We start from the raw sequence: 20,737 nt of genomic DNA, 5'->3' as shown, positions 1-20,737 counted from the left end.
GAGTGATTTACATATTGGTACAATTTGCCATAAGGTGTAAAGATTTCCCCCCCTCCCCGGCCCCTCTCTGCCCCTGCCCCTCCGCCACACGTCCTGGGGCGCGGGGCCGCGGCTCCGCCAATGGGGCGGCGGGGCGGCAAGAGCCGGGTTGTGGCTGGCCGAGCCGCGCACGCCGTGGGGTTGTGACTGGCCGAGCCGCGGCGGCCCTGCGCAGAACGGCCCAATGGCGGCACTGCACACCCCGGCATTTGTTTACATATTGGTGGAGGAGCCCAGGAGCACTGCACCTCGCTCATCTTTGTGCTGAAATCGACTTTTGAGACTTTTTCCCTGGCCCTCTCCACGTTGCCACGGTGGCGGAGAACAAGAAGTCTAGCATGTGAGTGCAGAGGGGGGCAGGGGCGCCGGCGGGGCACGGCACACGGACTTTGGCGCCGCGACCACTCCCGTCCCTGGCGGCGTCATGGCGCTCGTCAGTTTAATGCAATATTTATTCATTTTGAATGACCTGTAGCCTTGGGGAGCGAGGTGGAGGACCAGTGGTGTGGAGAGTTTCCGTGCACCGCGGGGGAGGGGGTCGTGCTGGCGGGGGCGGTTGGGCTGGTGCCTCCCCAGGCCAGGCTGAGTTCAGCAGCGCCCGCCGCGGCTGCCACAGGGGCACACACCAGACATGGGGCAGGGAGGGGGCCACTGACAACCAGCCACCTCCAGGGGCGTGAGGAGGAACCGGGGAGAGAGCCTGTCAGGCCCCCAGGCGGAGGGAGTGGTGTGGGAGTGAGGGCAGCAGGTGCAGTAAGCAGCAGGGCAAGGCTCCCATTATTAGGTCTACAAAATGTTGGCTAGACATTGGTGTTGTGAGGTCAATGATTAACTTTCTTCCAAGGGGGTAATTCATACCTTTGCTTTTTTGTAGAGAGTAACTACTGGTTGTCGCGCCTGTGTCGGCCCAAAGATTCTGTGTTTGTCATTGTTCCGTGGCCTTTTGCTCGTATGTTTTGCATCACTGGTAGAGATATTTCATGTACTTTTCAAACTATTTTTTGAAAGGAAAAGAATTACATTATTGACACATTCATAAAGATATCATCACCTTTTTGTAGATTTTAGACATAGAAATAATCATAAAAACTAGATGTGTAGTTTGCTTTAGGTCGTTCACATTGGTAGGAAAATATCTAGCAAGCCAGCTTTTAAGTGAAACATCCACTGTGGTATAAGCATTATGTAGATTTGTCCAAGTTGCAGTCACTCGCACCTCTCACACCTTTGGCACCTAACTTATTTACTTACGGTATCCACAATTATATGAAATTCAAGATGTCACATTGATTAAGGTATTGAGGCCTGTGGAAAAGGTGTGAAAAGAAGAGAGAAGGCTATTTCTACCACAAGAAAGGTGCACACCTTATTGCAACCCTGCTGCTGTCAAGGCCACTGGCAGACCCTTTCATATCAGAACACTAAACCCTCTACGTCACAGGAGCAATACTTGTTTATGTTTCCAAAATTGTTTTTTTCTGGAACACAGTTCCTATGGCTATGAATGATCATCCTCACCTCCCAGAGAAGTTAGAGAGAACCATTGTAGGGTTTTAAATTAATAGTTACAATAACAGATGCCAGTTTTTTACTGATTTTTATTCTCTACAACCACTGGACCAATATTTCCATTCAAGAAAGTTTTGCTGATACAAGTTTAAGGGATTGTAATTGTACTGTAATTTCAATACATCAGATCCTTTTCAAAGCTATAGAAGCCCTGTGATTGCTGGTATCCTGTACAACAGTATTAGATGAAGAAGTAGTTGACAAATATATAAATTATGTTGATAGATGGAGCAATATTTAAAAGTAATAGTATTTGAAACCATCCTATAAACTCCTCTGACATCTAGATGTGATTCAGTTTTGGGCTCCATCAGTCACCTTTAGGCTTGAATCATAAGATTTACATGACCAGAGTTGTAAACAGCATTGATAACTTGAGAGGATCATTTACTTGACTAAAACAAGCAACACTCATGGGCCTCATTTGACTATAATAAGCTCCTTTACTCAGATGGTGCACTGCTACCCCTCTAAACCTGCCTGCATGTATGAGCCAGAGACACAAGGGTTTTCTAGGTTCTTAGGAAGTGGAGCCACCTGGCTGCCTTGAGTGTTCATGGACTCCATTTAAATCTCATGAAAACAACTTAATCTTAAAAAATAATATATATGAGACAAATGACACAAATCAGCAACTGCAGTGTGAAAATATCAGAACAATGGCAACACACACTCCCTTGGCCGGTACCACGTGACCACAGTAGTTGCATACCATGAACGTACACCCCATCAGTCAATTTGGTCCGTGGAGCAAAGAGCTGTTCTTTCTTGTTTTGATGGCAGGATCAGTCCTGGACTAGATGGATGGTTCTTTTTGCTGTGTGACCACTTCCCTTAGATAGTCAAGGCTGGCTTGGCCTCCAACCCGGGGATATGAATGGGTTGTGTGCCTAGCTTAATATAGATGCTGTGTTGTAAGATCATAAGGCCCAATCTAGTTGGAAAAAAACAATGAAGGTTGGGTTTGTGAAACTTTTTCAGTCAATATCTGGAAGGGTCAGTTGTAATAATAATAATAATAGTTTTATTTCGCCCTGCGCCATGTATAAAAAAAAAAAGTAAACAATTGAAATTGAACGAGATACATTATATAAATGTGTGCATGTCTTGGTAAGAATTACCTCCACATTTTCCAGATGTTTAATTTATCCAAAGTATCCTTGTAGCCTTGACTGAATTAATTGGGATAACTGAGTGTTTACTGTATACAGCTAGTGGGTGAAGTACTTTTTCTTTATGTGTATAATGGGTGTCTCTAAAGCAAGAACCAAGTTTATTTTCACATATATATTAGATAGTTATTTCTTATGATTTAAATGAAAAATAACAAAGGAGGCAGCTTTCAGGTATGAGGCATTTTTCCTTAGAAGAGGCACAATTATTCATTTTAAGTAAATAAAAATATGCATATGGGTATATGCATCTTTCCTATTCATTTACACATTAAAACTAGGGGAAAATGGGAACTGCATTATGTTCTAAACAAAGAGTTCCTCTCTAATATGCATGACCTTTTAATTTACTGGGTTTATTTATGAGATTACTTTTGTTTTAGCAGTGCCAGTAAAAAGTGGAGGAATATAAAGAATATAAGAATTAGCTAGTTCATACATTTAAAAGTAGGACATGATAGGTAGGAAAGGGTTACATTTTCACAAATTTTGGCTATAAATGTGTTTCAGGACCAATTCGGACGAGGAGATGATAGCGTTGAGATGGAACAACCACCTCACCACGTTATCACAGCTTCTCTTCTCGCTACGGGAGGAGGTGAGTGTCCAGCAGAGGGTCTCATAGCTACCAGTATACACTGTTGAAGCTTTGCTGAACACTGAACTAAAATTAGTTAAGTAAATAGATTATAAATAGGTTAATGAAATGCCTTCCAACTAATCCTTTCGTCCTTCGACCAGGAAACCCTCATCGATGCCACACTGGCTTGTGATGGGAAACTGTTTCCTGCACACAAGTTTGTCCTCTCAATGTGCAGTGAATACTTCAAAGAAATGTTTACCACCAACCCCTGCAAACACCCTATTGGTGAGTGGCTGCCCTAGCTATTTTAGGGTCTAATTGGTCTTACTCAGTTTTATATGTTTATATATTCCTGTTGCATCTCTTCCATTTCACTACCATTCACTGTGAAACACTTATTTGTGCAAACACACACACACACACACAGAATGAAATAAAGTCAAAGCCAGCCTTCCTAGCACTAGCAAGTACCATTTTATGTAAGTTGCCATTTGCAACAGACATGCAGATGTTGCCTATTATTGTGTGACACTCACCCCACTTTGTGCTGGGCTGGCAGTGTACATGAAGGACGTGAAGAGCGAGGACATGGAGGCTCTACTAGACTTCATGTACCGAGGCGTGGTACACATACCCCAGGAGTCCCTCACCGGCCTGCTCAAGACTGCCGAGGGCCTTCAGGTACGGCTGTGAACCTACTCCTGTTGTGTGGCTTGTGGGCTTGTTCATTATTGTTAGGAGAATACTTATAATGGAACAATTAGGAAATGTTAATTAAATACAGTAACCTGAATAGGATTCTACTTTTACAGTAATTGTACAACACATCAGCAATAAAAAATGTTATCCCTTAGACGGCGGTGGAACCACATATAGATGGTCCAAAATTCAGTCAGTCAGTTTTGTATGGCAGAAATATAACAACACTTCCAGAGTGCAGTTGCATCTATATATAGACGATAGTTAAAACATCTATTATGTGACGTAAATATATTTATGCCACAGTCCTAAGGTCAGCAGTGACTATATATAGGCGATTAATTTTTTGGGGAGCTACTCTTCAATTACTGCTGCCGTCTAAGGGTCCTTCATGGAAATTATTTTTGTATAGACTATTTTTGTTTTTTGTTCGGCACAGATCCGCGGACTTGGAATGTTTGCGCGTGAGGCTGCAGCCCAGGAGAATGCCGGAATACCCACCTCAGACCGCTCAGTGGCGTCTGGAGCCCTGGAGCCCAACGTCATGATGAGTCCTGAGCGGAAGCGACCCTACGACATGGACCACTCCGAAGCCTCTCTGGTGAACTTCTCTGACGGGGAACTTGATGACCACCCACTCCACACCAGCACCTCCTCCAACACTCCCAAGAAGAGCAAATCCTCAGATGACGGCTCATCAGACATACCAGCGCCCATCCCCGACTTGCCGCGAGTCTCAGAAGACATGGTCAGTCTCTCAGGGATGTGTGGTTACCCTGCTTTGTCATTTCCTGCTTTGTGATTCCTTTGATACTTGATTCTTCTGTTTGTGTGTGTAACTCCCCTTCCTCACCCCAGCTGGACCTAGGAGGTGGAGTAAACATACCGGCCAGTGACTACTTTAAGTTTCGTCGCACCAACGCCAACCGTTACATCAACGATCTCCTCCGTTACTTTTTTCCCGTCGAAGTCCTCGCCTCTTCCTCTCTCACAGGCGGGGAGTGCTTCGCCAACAAAGACAAAGGACCCTCCAACAAGAACCAGCTCGACCCCTGCATCATCAGAGTCATCACACGTAAGTTCTGACACAATCCTTTAAATTTCTTATCTTATATTTTCAACTACTCGACTGTTTTAAGTCTTCTTCTTTAATCTGTTTGTCAGGTTCTACAGCAATGCAGATGTTGTTTGTTTGCCATTATGAGGAATACAGACCAACATGAACACTCCACTCCATTTCAGATGATGCAATACGGAACTTTCCCGCCATAGACGAGAAGCAGGTGAGAAATGCAATACGTCGTAAGCTCAACACAGAATCCCGCATCTACCGCAGTCAGGAAAAATTTGGGGGTACTATCAAGCGCAGTGGAATTCCGAGGCGGCGCAGCAGGTTTGCGGAGTCCCCTCGGGCCCTGGTGTCTATTGAAAAGTCTGCCGACCGGGAGAAAGACAAGGGGCCACCAATGGTGACGCCGAATGTCACTGTAGAGAAGGCACCATCGAAGGACTCCAGGAGACCCACCTATGGCCAGACCCAGCAGCAAGACAAGGATGGGAAGAGAGAAGATGCCTCATCTTACTTCGGTAGGCAAGACAAAACAGCCCCAAGGCTTAGTGATCAGGCTCAGCCATCTAACTCAGCAACCCCAACCCCTGTGGCTACACCCAGCCTCCCCTCCTCATCCTCCTCCCCTGCCACCATTGCAGACAAGACGTTTAAGCTCTGTCACGAGAACCTGGTGAAGGCCGAGCTGCCCGCTGCCACTCAGTACCTGCCGCAGGAGTACTCGTACCCCACGGTAATGCCGCCGCATGTCAGTCAGGCCTACCTCCCCCACCACATGGCTGCAGCCGACCCCACGTACCTGCGTCGACTAGAGATGAGCCAGGGAGCTCCACACCCTGCAGCGCTCTCCTACACGTATCCACACGCCACCTTACCCACTTCAGAGTCCATGGAGCCCAGTCTGCACATGTAGTGAGGTTTGTCTGTCTCTTTCTTCAAATTCCAGTGCAAATTTACAAAATATGAAAGTTTTTATATTCACACAGGTGAGGATCTCTGCCACAGAGCCAAGAAGTCACTTGTACTTGTTATTCATGCCACATTTTTGATGCATGAAAGATCTGATTTATGCAATTCTTTTTTAAATATTTATTTAAAAGTTTACTATGTGATATGGAATTTTCTCTTAAAAATTTTAGGAATTTCACAGATCATGTTTGGTTTCATATCAAATAGGTTGAATTAATAACTCCAAGTGATGCTTAGTGTCAGGAACTGTAGATAACTGGTCAATAGGACTGTCAATAAGATTTTATACTTAATTTTATACAGCCTTTGACAAATCCAGTGTGAAGAGGGAAATATTTATATTCCTAATTAATGTTTGTATTTTTTTTCTCAGAATCCTGTTACTTTACTTTGTTAGTCACTCTTTAGGGATGCAATAAGGATCACCTTTATTGACCTGTTTGGTAAACATCTAACATGACCATCTCTGTGACTAAGCCAATGTTCAGTTTTAGGGAGCCCCAACTTACCCAATGTTCTTCTTCAGTATAGTCTATTCATTTGGGCAAGGCCACTCACGGTAGCTTAGTCCCAGCGACTCCACTTCCCCCTTCTGGCTGGGTAGCTCCAAGCTGGGTGATGTAACCTATATTTGTCATGTTAAGTAGTCAACATAAAATGGTAAGTAGTAATAATAAAATGTTAAGTAGTCAACATAAAATGCATAATTAAATTAAATCACCTTGGGCAGTGCTTGAACAGTTTGTGTTAGAAGTGCATTTTATGTTGACTAAACATTTTATTATTACTACTTACCATTTTATGTTGACTACTTAACATGACAAGAAGGTTACATCATCCAGCTCGGAGCTACCCAGCCAGAAGGGGGAAGTGGAGTCGCTGGGACTAAGCTAACATGAGTGGCCTTGCCCAAATGAATAGACTATATTAGTACATAACATGACCAGGAACCAAGAGCCTTTGAGGCGTGTGGTGCCCCTCCCTGCAAGTTACAACTAGGGTGATGCCCTGTTGTATTTCCTGGTAGCCAGTGATTAGCCTCCTCTCTTAAAGTTGAATCCTGTATATAATGAAAATCATCGGTAGAGGCTTCATTAATATCTTATCATTGAATACTACTACTCTCATTAGCATTCCAAATTTAACACTAAGGTGTATGGGGACAATTCATCACTGGCCTGGGGAGCGAGGAGGTGTGCCACCTGGCTTGAAGGTGTTGATTCTGAGCCATAACTTCATTATGTTTGTTTGAGAGGAGATAGTTCTCAACATATCTTTGCACATAAACCAGCATATGGTCTTGCAAATGAATATATTTCAAAAGTTTCATCAGGGTGGAAAAAAACTTGGTACGTTAGCATGCTTCACAGTTAATACAGAGCTTACCACAGAGAGTCTGGAGAGACATGGGGTCAGGACAGGGCGAGAGGAAGCTGTCTGAGCACTGCCAGCGGGGAGCCACTAGAGAAGGGACGGAAGAGTGTGACGTGTGTTTTATAATGGTTATAATTTTGGCATGTTTTCTGCCTTCCATTCTGGCACTCCATCTGCAGTTACGGATGTGGTAATGTGGAACTTGTATGTATTTATTTGTTTTATGTATGTTTATTCTAAGAATTATATTAATCCTAATAGTGCTTACAATCATTACCATTTTTTTGTTTTGTCACTTTTCGATCACATAGTCCATCCATCAACTGTAAAAGTCTCCACTTGTCACTGTTCACCCAAACTTTGTCCTTCATATTTGCTTTCTGTTAAACTTTGTTGCAGACATGTGTTGACTACAGTTGAGTTAGAGATAGAGTACAAGATCACCTTCCTGCTACATAGTTTCACAATGTACATATCTTTGAGTTCATTAACCAGTAGCCTGTTTGTCTGAGCACCAAATCTGTATTTATTTTTATCCTCCTGAACTTCATTAACAGGAGACTCACCTGCACCTTGCATGTTTACCTAACTCTCAATCTCAAAATTGGAACACTGTACTTTTTTACCTAATGTTCTCTTAATCATGTGTTGCTCAGTTTCTCAGTTGCTAAGTGACACCCTACGTTTGAAAATACCCCAGTGTTAAGTAATGGCTTTAATGTACTTTACAATACTATCTTTTCTTTTCTTTTTTACTTGTTGAAAGTACTGTTGCCTTCTGTCATAGTATGACTAAACTGAGAGGTGGTCCTGTGGTCCTGTGGCCTGACCAGCAGCCCTTCCCAGCCCCACACCCTCAGCCCAGGCACAGTGAGAGTCTGTACTTTGTTAGCACTTTGTTTTTGTTGGGTAGTGTGCAGTTCAGAGAAAATTGGTGAATATATGTAATATTAAGATTGTATGAGAGTAGTATGCATGTGATATTTGGCATGTGTGTGTGGGGGGGCATATAGCAAAGTTGTTGTGAACCATCTGTTGGCATCACCAAGGACACTGACGTTTTTGCTGATGATGCCGTACTTATGGAATGGCTGGAGGTTCTGGTGATGGCTCTCAAAGTATGCATGGGGAGGTGAAGCCAGTGGGACTGAAGGCCTCCTGGGCCAAAACCAAGGTCCAGGTATTTGGAGGCTTGCTGGAACATAGTTCAGTCTGTTCATGCATATGGTGAGCACACTGAGGTCACTAAAACCTCACATACCTTGGCAGCATAGTGCAAAACAAAGATGGGTTTTACCAGGAAGTCACTCGATGGATTGGCTTGGCCCACTTTATTATGGACTCGCTCAACATGAGTACACGGCATTGTCGATATCTATGGAGACCAGACAATGATTCAGATCTTTACGTCACTTGTGATCCCTGTCTTACTGCATGGCTGTGAGACATGGACACTGAAGAGTGACTTGGAGAGGCGTGTAGATGCCTCTGGTACCAAGTACCTTCACAGGGTCATGGGATATCGCTGGAATGACTTGTGCTGAACCAGCGACTTCTTGATGAAACTGAATTGAGGCCCGTTACCAGCTTAGTCTTTGAATGCCAACTCTGGCAATATGGGCATGTGGCATGCTTCCTGCTCATAGGGTTGTTTCTGTATGAGACAACCCTGACTGGAGGAGACCAAGGGAACACCCACATAACTCATGGCTGGGGCAATTTGATCGACCCTACCGAGTGGGGCCTGAAATGGAAAGGGTAGCTGCGTGGAGGCTTGCTTCAGGGGATTGTCGGGAGTGGAGGCTGCGGGTGAATGAAGCAATGCACCACCTGGCATATGCTCCCTGTTAGTGTGTGTGTGTGTGTGTGTGTGTGTGTGTGCACATTTCAGTCATCAGATCTGCCTCACATGTACATCAAACACTGTACACTAGAAAAGGGCTGCTATTAATCTTAACCTTATTCTCACCCAGTGTTGCATGACCGATGGAACACTACAGTCATCATATTGGTGCTGTATCTGGTATTGCTTGGAGTATCTAGCCAGGTCTCTGTATATTCTTGTGTCCAGATCTTTACATATATTTCTACATTTCTATCAGCCTTTTCCTACTGCGAGGAGTGTGGGTCGGAGTGAGGGCTGTGGCTAGTGATCAGTGTGGGTGTGAGAGGGGGCCGGTGCAAGTCACAGGCAGGGGTTGAAAGGGTTGGGTTTCTTTTGAATATATATTATATCTGCATTTTCCATAAGAGCACATTTTACAGAGGTTATAACATTATGAGCAAGTTATTTAAGTTACTTCTACCATTTGTGAACTTTTATCTTAAGAACCTGCATACTATGTATGTAAGCCTTTGTACATAGTCTCTTCCTTCACATCCATTGCTGTACTCTTTAAGTTGTTAGCATTATAGCGAGAGTTGTAGTGGTAGTCACATTTTCTCATGATGTGTGTGTCAGGGATCAGCCCAGTTATTACGTTAGTATTCGTGTGCCTAAAATTACTACAAAAATAAAATCTTTCATTCACCTGCCTCTTACATGCTACATTCTAGTATTAAGACTAACAAGCTCACTTAGGTTGGTCTCACTAGAACTCCTGCAGCTATGACCCTAACTTGTAGGGGACCTGGTAGTGATGGGGGCAGCAGTGCAGCTAAATTTCCTGCTGTATAGAGATGACTGACCCCCTCAAGGGAGTAGCTACAACTGTGAACAACTACATCCCCCACTACTGGGATTAATCTAACGATAGATTGAAGCCTAACATTTTTTTTTAGCATGAGAAAATTGCGATATCACTACTGACACAAAGGGTCCTTCAAGCTCACTAGAATGTAAGTGAAGAGCAGCTATGCAACCCAGCCTACCTGTCAGTCATGTTCATGCAGAGGCAGTTGTGTTGCTCAATCACATAAAATGTTGTCCTTGACAAGTAAGGGTCACTTTACCACCAAGAAGAACCCAATCTGTTGGCAACATGGTGGCATGGGCATTAAAAGATTATCTCTGGATTTGACTTTATTGTGTAAAAGAAAAATGTCACTGTAGATAAAGAATTTACACTGTACATATATACATACATGTTGGTGATGGAGATTCTAATAAACATTACAGTAGAAAATATTAATGGATAATTACAAAATTCTAACTACCCACCAACATCCATGAAAATAATGTTATCTTGTCTTCAAAATTTGATAAGTAATTAATATTTTGTAACTATATTCATGCTGCTCAGAATGTCTGTAAATGCTTGTAATATACATCCTTATTAACCTTCTGTATCACAGTCTCCCAAGTATTCAACTATAGATCATTTTCTTTATCAAGGCAAAAATGCACTCATTCACAGAGGAGCCCCTTATTCACAAAGTTTCCTGCTACCTTACTGCTTGGACAGACCATGTCCAAACACATAATTTTATTTGAAAAAATTACCAGGTGAAGTGAACCATCACTTAACTGCTAACTCAAGTTTCTTCCTCCATTATATGCTGTATTAATTAAAAATGACGAGTAGAGATCATTGAATAGTGTGCTGGGAAGTCTCAATTTGTTGACGTCAGTCGCCCGAGTCAGCAACACAAGCATTGGATAAGATAATTACATATTTTCTTGTATTTAGTGCAACTGTCCTAATCTGCATCAAAATATGTAAAAAAAAAAAAAAAAAAAAAAATACATATGAAGTAGTGTGCATCCAAACACATGCTTGTGTTGCTTGCAGTGGCAACTTGAGCAACTGATAACAGATTGAGGCTTACCAGCACATTACTCAATATCTACTTGCCATTATTTTTAATTGAAATAACAAGTTGCAGAGGGAGAAACTTGTGTCAGTAAATATGTATTGGTTCACATTACCTGGCAACTATTTCAAGTAAAATGATGTACTTGAACATCGTCTATTCGACCAATCAAGTAGCAGGAAACTTTACGTGGAAAAAGGGCCCCTGTGGGTGAGTTCACTTTTGTCTCGATAAAAAAAAATTACATAAGGTGAGTATATAGAATATTTAACACGTGGCAAAGGAACCTTCTCTACCCGCACCACCAGTTGACTGCAAAGGAAGACAGCCACCACGATATGCTATGTAAGGCCTTGTATGGAAGACATTCAGAGGGATAAGAAAGTTCCCTTTTCAATGAGATGAAAATCACTGATCTTTTGCCACAGAAAAAAAGAACTGACATACATTAACTTAATCAGAAAAGAAAGATGACAAAGCACATTTAGAAATCCAAACACTATAAATTGCCTACATACAAAGTTAAGAGTACCTTCTGTAGGACGTGACTGCCATTCACTGTGCAAACATCATCTGTGGTCCATATGCAAGACCTTAGGGTTTGTGGACTGAGCCAAGCAACTCAAAACTGTCTGCATCTGTGCCAGCTTTTCCTTCAAGGCCAATGGCAAGTTGTCCTTGACCGAGTAGGTGGAGGAGGCACCGGAGGCCTCTGTGAACATCACTCTCGGGGAGTTGCTGCTCACCTGCACACGACTGCCATCCAGGTACTCCACCAACACCTCTCCGTCGCTTCCCTGTTGATTATAGACAATTTATTTTGGGGTTTTACTTGAATATTATTAATGGAAGATATTATCCATCTGGGAAACTATAGGTAAGTCTTCGATGGCAGAAGCCTTCACAGTGTATTTTGCAAATACACAATTCTCACACTTGGGTACTCCCACGTGGCACTGGGTCTTACCTTTGATGCCCAGCCAATGTTCTGGATGTACACACGAACTGGCGAGGTCTTCGGTGGCTCTGCTGACTGTGCTGGGATGTTACTGGGGAGGTGGGGGGCAAGGGGTGCCCTGATCAAGGGAGGCACACCACTGGCATGTACACTGGCCAAAGACCCTTCAAATGACCCAAGCTGAAAGGGAATAACAAAAGCTCAATATCATGTTCTCAAAATAATTTTTATCATTATTGGAGGTAGTTTGTAGGATGTTGCAGGAGGAGCACATATTGGAAATATTAGTCAGAGCATTCTAAAAATTGGGAAAAAAGGCAAGCCTTAAACTCCCCATGGCCTTGACTTGGTGATTCCCTTCTTTGACATCTTCTGTGGCAAAGGAGGAGTTATAACAGGTATATCATTTAAAGACCATGTGCTCTAAGGTGTGGTCCCTGTATATGGCAAAGATGTCCATAAAGGCATGGCTAAAAAAAAAAGCTTCAACATGGAATCAATACCGTGGTAATGGAGAATGAAACTTGTAGTATTTAGGCACAACTCAAACAATATTACCTGAGCCATAATGTTTTGTGGAGACCGGAAAGACTGCAGTGATGTTGGGGAACGATTTTCCTTGTCATCGCTGGCGTGTCCTCTGCTTCTGGTGGACTCTGGAGGGGAGATGGTGGCTGAGGGCGGCCTGGACCCCATGATGACGGGGAAGCAACTCAACTCAGTCTTGTTGGCGAGGTCATCCAACACTTGTTCCAGATGCCGGCAGTGACTGTGGACCTGAAGACAAATTGGCATACTATCATGCAGAAACAAACATAGGAAGTCACTGTGGGAGAGACAGAGAGAGAGAATGTGGTATGCAAATAATTCCACCTTGTAGGTACCTCTTTGAAGTGTGAGAGGAGTGGCTGGAGGTGGAGTGGCAGTGCCTTTGAAGCTGCCGAATGAGATATGCTGTGAGAGACTCCACTTGTTTCCCTCACCACCACACCATTACTGCTGTGGGTTATCTTGGTGCCTGGGGGATGAGAAGCCATTAACGTTGTTGCTTAGAAATAGGACGTGTAATGTTGGCATGGTGTGAAGATGAAAAATTGAGAGTAAGAGAAACCATTAACACTGTTGCTTAGAAATAGGCCGTGTAATGTTGGCATGGCGTGAAGATGAAAAATTGAGAGTAAGAGAAACCATTAACATTGTTGCTTAGAAATAGGCTGTGTAATGTTGGCATGGTGTGAAGATGAAAAATTGAGAGTAAGAGCTGTGAAGAGGGATATGCTGAGTAGAAGTAAAAGTGGTGTTTGGAGAATTGATGGGGTAAGGAATAATGATGTGAGAAAAAGGTGTGCTGTGACAAAATCAATAGACCAGAGAGTGAGGGAAAGCCTATGATAGTATGGTTACATGGAGAGAATGGAGATGTGTGGAGAAAATGGCGTACGTATCTGAGTTAGGGAAAGAGACAGAAAAGTTTGCCCCCCCCAAAAAAAGGTATGTGGGAGTTAAAGAAATACAGAAAAGTTTGCCAAAAAATAGGAATGTGAGAGTTAAAGAAATACAGAAAAGTTTGCCAAAAAATAGGAATGTGAGAGTTAAAGAAATACAGAAAAGTTTGCCAAAAAATAGGAATGTGAGTTAAAAAAAATACAGAAAAGTTTGCCAAAAAATAGGAAGGTACGTGGGAGTTAGAGAATGAGACAGAAGTTTGCGAAAAAATAGGTATGATTTCCCATATTTCGTCCTTACCATGGTAGAACTGTCCTACAAAGTCTGGGTCAGGGGAGTTCTCCATGAGGTAGAACTTGGCCTGCTCACTGTAGTAGGTGATCTTGGTGGTTCTTGATCTCAGCAGCTTCACAAACCTAGAATATTAAGTGACTTTTAATTCTTTCTCTTAGACTGCAGATTCATTTTGGAGTACTTAACCCCTTGACTGCAGATTTCCTATAAGAAGACATCACCAAGCTACAGAAATGGAACAAAAAGTGGCTGCTACAATTCAATGAAGAAAAATGTAAAGTCCTGCACCTTGGGAGGGGATATCCAGCATACCAATACCGCATGGGGAAACGCTCCACCATCCACCACAGAGACAGAGAAAGACCTAGGAGCATTTGTTACCAGGCTACCAGTGAAGGCCAAATCTGTGCCAATCGCAGTGGATGGTTCAAGACAAAAAGTATCCAACTCCTCTTAGTAAAGATGTAATGTAGCCATGATCATGACATACCTTGCAGCTGCCTTGTACTTGGCCCAGTACTTGGCAGGAAGGTTCTCAAAGGAGTATATGAGATCTGCCCCTTCCTCAGGCAGCGGCAGCGGGGACTCGCCTGGCGCTGACCCCGAACCACCATTTGGGCGATAAATGACGATCTAGGGGGCACCAAGGACATAAATATTAATTACTTACGGGATGCTGCCTGCCTTCCATTGTGCCTCACCTTCCCTAAACATATATATTTTCATTCTATTAGTTGTGAGTTCTGTGCCTTAACACTTCCATTCTCTACTCTCTCTTACGTCATCTGTATCATACCTCCTTGCTGCCCTTCTCTTCAGATCCATAGTTACTGATAAATGTCTTCTCCCCAGACATAAGTACCACTCATTTAAAGAGAAAGATTGCTGACAAAAGAAATTTAGACATTTAGATTCACTCTCAGAAAAAAAAAAAAAAAAAAAAAAAAAGATTAAGTCCTACTGTATGTCTTTAAAAACTAACCTTAAAGGGCAAAAATGGATATGCAAAGTGAAAGGCATCATCTTGAATATTAAGACTAATACTGACTCAGGGATAGAGCAAAGAACTAAGAGGGAGGTCCTACCCTCAAGCCATCAGGGGAAATCCTGCAGATGTCATCCACGAGCTCCTGGTTGTGGCGGACGCTGAGGTGCTCCAGACACACTTCTCCATTATCCAAGATATTCAGGAAGTACTTGTTGCTCCGGAAGCGCACCTTCTTCAGCCGACGGGAGGACAGCGGGGAGGCCTGCTCTCTGAGAGTCTGGCTCCCACTGGAGGACTTTTTGGGGGTGACTGGGTGCTTGGGGTTGCTGGGCTGCTGAGTGCTGCCCAAGGCACTGGCATCACTTCTGGCTGGTGTGTTGTGAGGTACAGAAGGGATGTCACTCAGCATGTTGCTGTACATCCCACTGGCTGACTGAGCACTGTCCTCACCCTTACTTGGTGGCTTGGCTCCCTTGCCTTGAGAGCTGCTTGAGACACGAGTGTAGCCAGAGTGAGAGTCCTGATCACCCCTCCAGCCTCGGTTGTCTGTCCTGGTGTGTGTTGGTCTATTGCTGCAGGATATGGTTGATGAATGCCACTCCTCACACTCACATGACCTGTGATGGGAGCTTTGTGAGCAGGGGTGAGTCCTGTCTCTGTAGGCTTCATTAGATCGGTCCCTTGCACTGGGATGCTTGGGGTCTCTCACCCTGATGTTGGTGGGATCTCTTGGCCTTTCCTTGAATCTTTCCAGTGACCTGCTTCTGTGAGAGTGGCCATGCCTCTCCCTGCCTGTGTCTTTCAGTCTGTCCTGTGAATAGTCATGACTCCTTGATGCACTCACAGGTCTTTCTCTACACCTAGTATTGTATGCATGTTGAGGGTCTTCCCTCTGGTAACCATCTGCAGCTCCCAGTAAGTCCCTTGACCCACTGGCTGCATCTACATTATATTTCTGTGAATACACTGAGTCATGACTGGATTCAGATGTGTGACTCTGCTGGGTAGTGAGTCTTCCATAAGATTCAGAGGGACCATGGTTGCTCTGGTACTGTGCTTGAGATGCATCACTGTAATAACCACCAGGCATGTTTGAGGTGTCCCTGCTGTGAGCATCTCTCTCTAAGGACCTTGATTTCTTGGGAGATCGGCCACAGCTTTGTCTGGGTCCCCTGTGGTCACTAGTTTTGGCTCTGGCTGTGCTGGATGTGCTGCTGCTTGAGTGGTGAGAAGCTGACTTATCCTCACAAGAGCTGGAGGAGCAGTGCTTTGGCTCAGAGGTGTGCTGGTGCTGGTGCTGTCTGTGTCGCTCCTCGTACACATCCCGCTCCCTTCTGGCTGGAGGAGGGATGGAAGGAGGAGGAAAGGCAAAGTCTTCTCCACGCCTCAAAGAAGGAAGGGGTGTGAATTTCCTCTTGAGGCTGTCAATGATGCCAGCATTTGGGGGAAGGAGGTCCCTTGGGCTGTAAATAATCATAAATGGGTGTCACATCTCAGACAACAAAACTAATTGTAAATATGTGAAATAAAGGTAATTTTTAATGACTGGCAAGATGAGCACTGATGATAGTAAAAACATAATATAAAATCTTAATTGAAAACTAAAAGAAATAGTGGTCAATGCTGATACTGAAGACATACTATAAACATTTATGAAATAGTAGAAATTATAGCTACCAATACTAATAGAGAAAAAATGTAAAAATTCAAGGAAAACCACAAGAAATTATGATACTGATGGCATACTGAACAATGTTATGAAAAGCAATATCACCTTGACTTCATCCTGACCGGCGGTGATGGAGGGTGTCTGGGGCGCAGCTCACTGTGGGTGCTGCCTGGGGGGTGATGCCCCGAGGGTTGGCCAGGGCCCTCAGACCACTCAGTTTCTGATATGGCCGTGAGTGGGGCGCGGGTGTGGTGCGTGGTGGCAACAGTTGTCATGGTGTACATTCCACTGTCACACATCCGGGATGCATCTGTCTTGCCACCGCCTGTCATGAAGGGATGGCTCGGCACCAGCTCCAGCTTGATCCTCTCTTTGGGGTTCTTCTGAAGGCAATCAGCTATGAGGGACCGAGCCTCAGCGGAGACATAGCTTGGAACCTGAGAGGGAATAATGAGTGCTTATAACCTTGTAAACATGACTATTTGCCGTAATTAAGAAAAGGAAAGCAAAATTTTGTTTTTAACAAAAAGTAAGATGCTACGCTGGCAAAAAACTAAGGTAATGAGAAAATTTCTGAGTAAAAATAAGTATATTTTTTTCTAAACAAGAAAGTCTTGATGTGCATAGGATATAAATATGCAACTGGCCTTGACAAAACTTATGAGTCACTGATATAGTTTCCTCACCTTGTAATCTCCCATGACCACTTTAGTGAAGATGGACTCCTTGAGGCCTTTGGTGTCAAAGGGCGGGTGGCCCACCAGCATGATGAACAGCATGCACCCCAGGCTCCACACGTCAGACTCCAGCCCGTGGGAACTGCGGGTCACCACTTCAGGGCTGGTGAGGATTGTGTTTAAAAAATTAACAAACATTCAGTTGCCACAGTTCAAGATGATATCACTTTTATCTTTCCAGTTTATACAATTAAGGAGGGGAAAAAGTCATGGTGCAGTGGTATGTAACTGTCAAAAATTAATCATATAGGTTAATGGTTTTACAGTATGAACTTAAAATGAGTCGTATAAGTACTTTAATGGTTGAAATCTTTATCCTGTATGACACAAACTAGCCTGTTGCCATTAGAGTTATGGACTGCTAAAATACATGGAGCTACGGACAGTGAATTCTTTCTCTAAGTGACTCAAAACATCATCATCAGAGTATAGAAGCAGACTCTTGTACCTCCCCTCCAAGACTCAAGGCAGCCCACCTGATGTAGTTCGGGGTGCCACACATGGTGGTGTGGCGGTCGTCGGGGCGCAGAAGCTGAGTGGCCAGCCCAAAGTCAGCAATCTTGACATGATGTTGAGTGTCGAGGAGGATGTTGGAGAGGGTCAGGTCACGGTGGATGATGGCCTTGGAGTGGAGGTACAGCATGCCATCTATGATCTGCCGCAGGTACTCACGGGCTGCTCAGAACGGGATTAGAGAAAGCAGTGTGAGAGGTGATGGCTATTGCTCTGGGTTAAGGGTGGGTATTAACCCCTTGACTGCAGATTTCCTACAAGAAGACATCACCAAGCTACAGGAATGGAACAAAAAGTGGCTGCTACAATTCAATGAAGAAAAATGTAAAGTCATGCACCTTGGGAGGGGATATCCACCATACCAGTACCACATGGGAAACACTCCACTATCCACCACAGAGGCACCTGGGAGTATATGTTACCAGGCTACCAGTTAAATCCAAATCCGTCCCAATTGCAGTGGACGGGTTAATACTAACTTTATGATCTACCCTCAAAATACAGGGGTGCATCCTCCTCAGCATGGGTTAAGTCCAAGTAAAGAGATCTCATAGAAAAAGCAGTTACAGGATCCTGCCAGAACAAACACAACACAGCATCAGAAAACTAGTCTCTTATCTCACCTTCACTCTCAGTCAGCACACGTCCGAGGTTCTTGAGGTGTTTCTGCAGTTCACCCTTGACGCAGAGCTCAAGGATGAGGTAGACATGGTGGTGGTCCTCAAAGAAGGTGTACAGCTGGAGGATGGATGGGTGGCTGAGGCGGGAGTGGATGGTCACCTCCTGCCGCACCCGATTGATCAGCCCGCCCGCTGTGATCTGGCTTTTGTTGATCTGGTGTTAAGGGTGTGATTGTTAGGCTGGAGCAGAGTAATGGTATTTTCTTTTAGCTTTTTTATATAGTAAAGAGACAGGCTAAGGGTCGGAAAAAAGCATGTTGTTTCTATGACAACAGAATAATTCAATAAAATCATATATCTTAGAATTTTTGTTTTAATTTTTCCAATTTTTGCCCATCTTACAATTATTTCTTTATTTTCTCAACAATTTGATTATTAGAGTGAGTTATGGTTATATCTTTTTACCCCTTAGAATTTTGTACTTTCATAAATACTCTTTGTTTTTTGTATTAGATTATTGATAATTGGGTTATTATGGGACTAGATCAAGGTGATGTCTTTTCATTCTACTAGGGTACCTTTTATTATTTGGGTGAAGTAAAGCAAAGCACTGTCTCCCCACACTCACCTTCTTGACCGCCACGTCCCTGCCAGTGTTGCGGCATCGTGCATGGTACACCGTCGCAAAGCCGCCCTTCCCCAGCTGCTCTCCAACATCAAAGTCCTGTGTGAGGCAGACATGATCATCAGCTTTTATTTTGTATTGTCTTATACCCACGTGTTTCTAGGTGACGTAGATCATTCATCCATCTTGACCGCCAGATCTCTTTATAAACATTCAGAGCCCCCGCTTAATCTAACATAGTAATCTATTGTCTCTTAAAATAGTCACCCATATCAACAAATTTGTTTTAGTGCTTTCTTAGCTGGTTTCAGGTGAAAAGAATAACCTCCACAAATAAACTCATCATATTTAACCTGAAAATGAATAGCCTATATTCACCAAAACAACTGTTCAATTCTGCTAAACAACAATCCTAGAACTTCCTTTGTTAAAAGTCTATATTAAAAAGTTATACACTAAATTACAGCATAGTATTTAAGGTACTGTCTGCTTTTTGCTGGTACAGAGCTTACCAGGCTTTTTGTTTGTTCTTTTTGTTGCCTTTGAGATGCTTCCATTGCTGTAAAAAATCTACCCACAACACAAACTGAGATATGCTCCCTGTCCAAACATACCTTCTCACGACTAACTATAATTCCTTACATCAAAAGCCAACATTCAACAGGTATAGGTTTAATTTCAGCATTTCTCAAGTATTCCACCCCATTCATGACCCACACCAGTAACCTACAAAGTCTGTCCCTCTGCCCTTACATATCTCTACCATTTCCTCCCGCCCACCTGTAACGTCTTACATCAGAAGCTTGCATTTAACAGGTATACATTTAATTACAGCATACACATGACTCATTCGTAACCTGCAAAGCCTGTCCCTAGCTCCACCGACCCCCCCCTTCAAGCCCTTCCTGTGACTTCCAATATTAAAGCCCAGCAATCAACAGGTAAGCCATAAATTAGAATATATATAAGGCAGTTTAAACTACTAATAAATAATTCCTAACCTACGAAGCTTGTCCCTGGCTCCATCCACCCCGCCTTCACGCACTCCCACCCATTTTTCACCCCTTCCTGTGACTTCCAATATTAAAGCCCAGCAATCAACAGGTACGCCATAAATTAGAATATATATAAGGCAATTTAAACTACTACTAATTCCTTACCTACGAAGCTAGTCCCTGGCTCCACCCACCCCGCCTTCACGCTCCCACCCAGCTTTCACCCTTCCCTGTTCTTTAATATATTAACTGCAATCCTTCATAAATAAATTATATTATAATATATAAGCCCGCCCTCCCCGCCCCTCACATTAATAACGGCGGCGCCTCACCTCGATCGAGCTTCCAATAGCATTTCTTTGGTTCATTCTCCTTCACCTGTTGCATGTTATCGACCAATTTCCTGGACCATGACGCCGCGTCCCGCCATGTTTATGTTTTTGTATTTCCCACCTGTGATGAGCAATGCGCCGTGATTGGTTCTCTGGGCGCCGTGACAGCCAATGATAATCCAGGTCTTGTTTAAATTCTCAGCTCTGATTGGTCGTCACTCACTCCCGTATGTTCTGTGTAGCCAATGGGAGGAAAGCTCACAGGTCGATGGCAGGAAGCAAGAGACTCGTTTCACGGATATAGGGGAGGAACGAATTTAATGTTTTCTAGAA

General features: G+C 43.6%; 2 protein-coding genes across 3 annotated transcripts; one reads left to right on the top strand and one right to left on the bottom strand.

Annotated features, from left to right (window-relative positions):
• Positions 1-25: 25 nt before the first annotated feature.
• On the top strand, positions 26-10,004 carry LOC126981442 (uncharacterized). 2 transcript variants are annotated; one of them, XM_050832481.1, is made up of 8 exons: positions 26-379; positions 3,291-3,378; positions 3,522-3,648; positions 3,923-4,044; positions 4,502-4,810; positions 4,921-5,137; positions 5,305-5,649; positions 5,773-10,004. In XM_050832481.1, coding segments are annotated over exons 1-8 (1,482 nt in total). In that variant the 5' UTR covers positions 26-377; the 3' UTR covers positions 6,045-10,004. The 2 variants fall into 2 exon arrangements, with proteins under 2 accessions (XP_050688438.1, XP_050688437.1); XM_050832480.1 differs by having other exon boundaries at positions 28-379; positions 5,305-10,004.
• Positions 6,461-20,475, bottom strand: LOC126981440 (serine/threonine-protein kinase PLK4-like). Its single transcript, XM_050832477.1, has 14 exons — positions 20,405-20,475; positions 19,081-19,176; positions 18,456-18,666; positions 17,796-17,994; positions 17,269-17,422; positions 16,688-17,019; positions 15,011-16,376; positions 14,416-14,558; positions 13,932-14,047; positions 13,070-13,203; positions 12,744-12,962; positions 12,195-12,365; positions 11,760-12,024; positions 6,461-10,444 (listed from the first exon to the last, which is right to left on the bottom strand). The coding sequence occupies exons 1-13, from the start codon at positions 20,438-20,440 to the stop codon at positions 11,797-11,799; spliced, it is 3,405 nt and encodes a 1,134-aa protein (XP_050688434.1). The 5' UTR covers positions 20,441-20,475; the 3' UTR covers positions 6,461-10,444; positions 11,760-11,796.
• Positions 20,476-20,737: the final 262 nt, after the last annotated feature.

Source organism: Eriocheir sinensis, chromosome 48 (assembly GCF_024679095.1).
Source record: "Eriocheir sinensis breed Jianghai 21 chromosome 48, ASM2467909v1, whole genome shotgun sequence".
Lineage (NCBI taxonomy): Eukaryota > Metazoa > Arthropoda > Malacostraca > Decapoda > Varunidae > Eriocheir > Eriocheir sinensis.
Note: the sequence above shows the minus strand (reverse complement) of the source record. Positions and strands in the feature narration are given on the sequence as shown.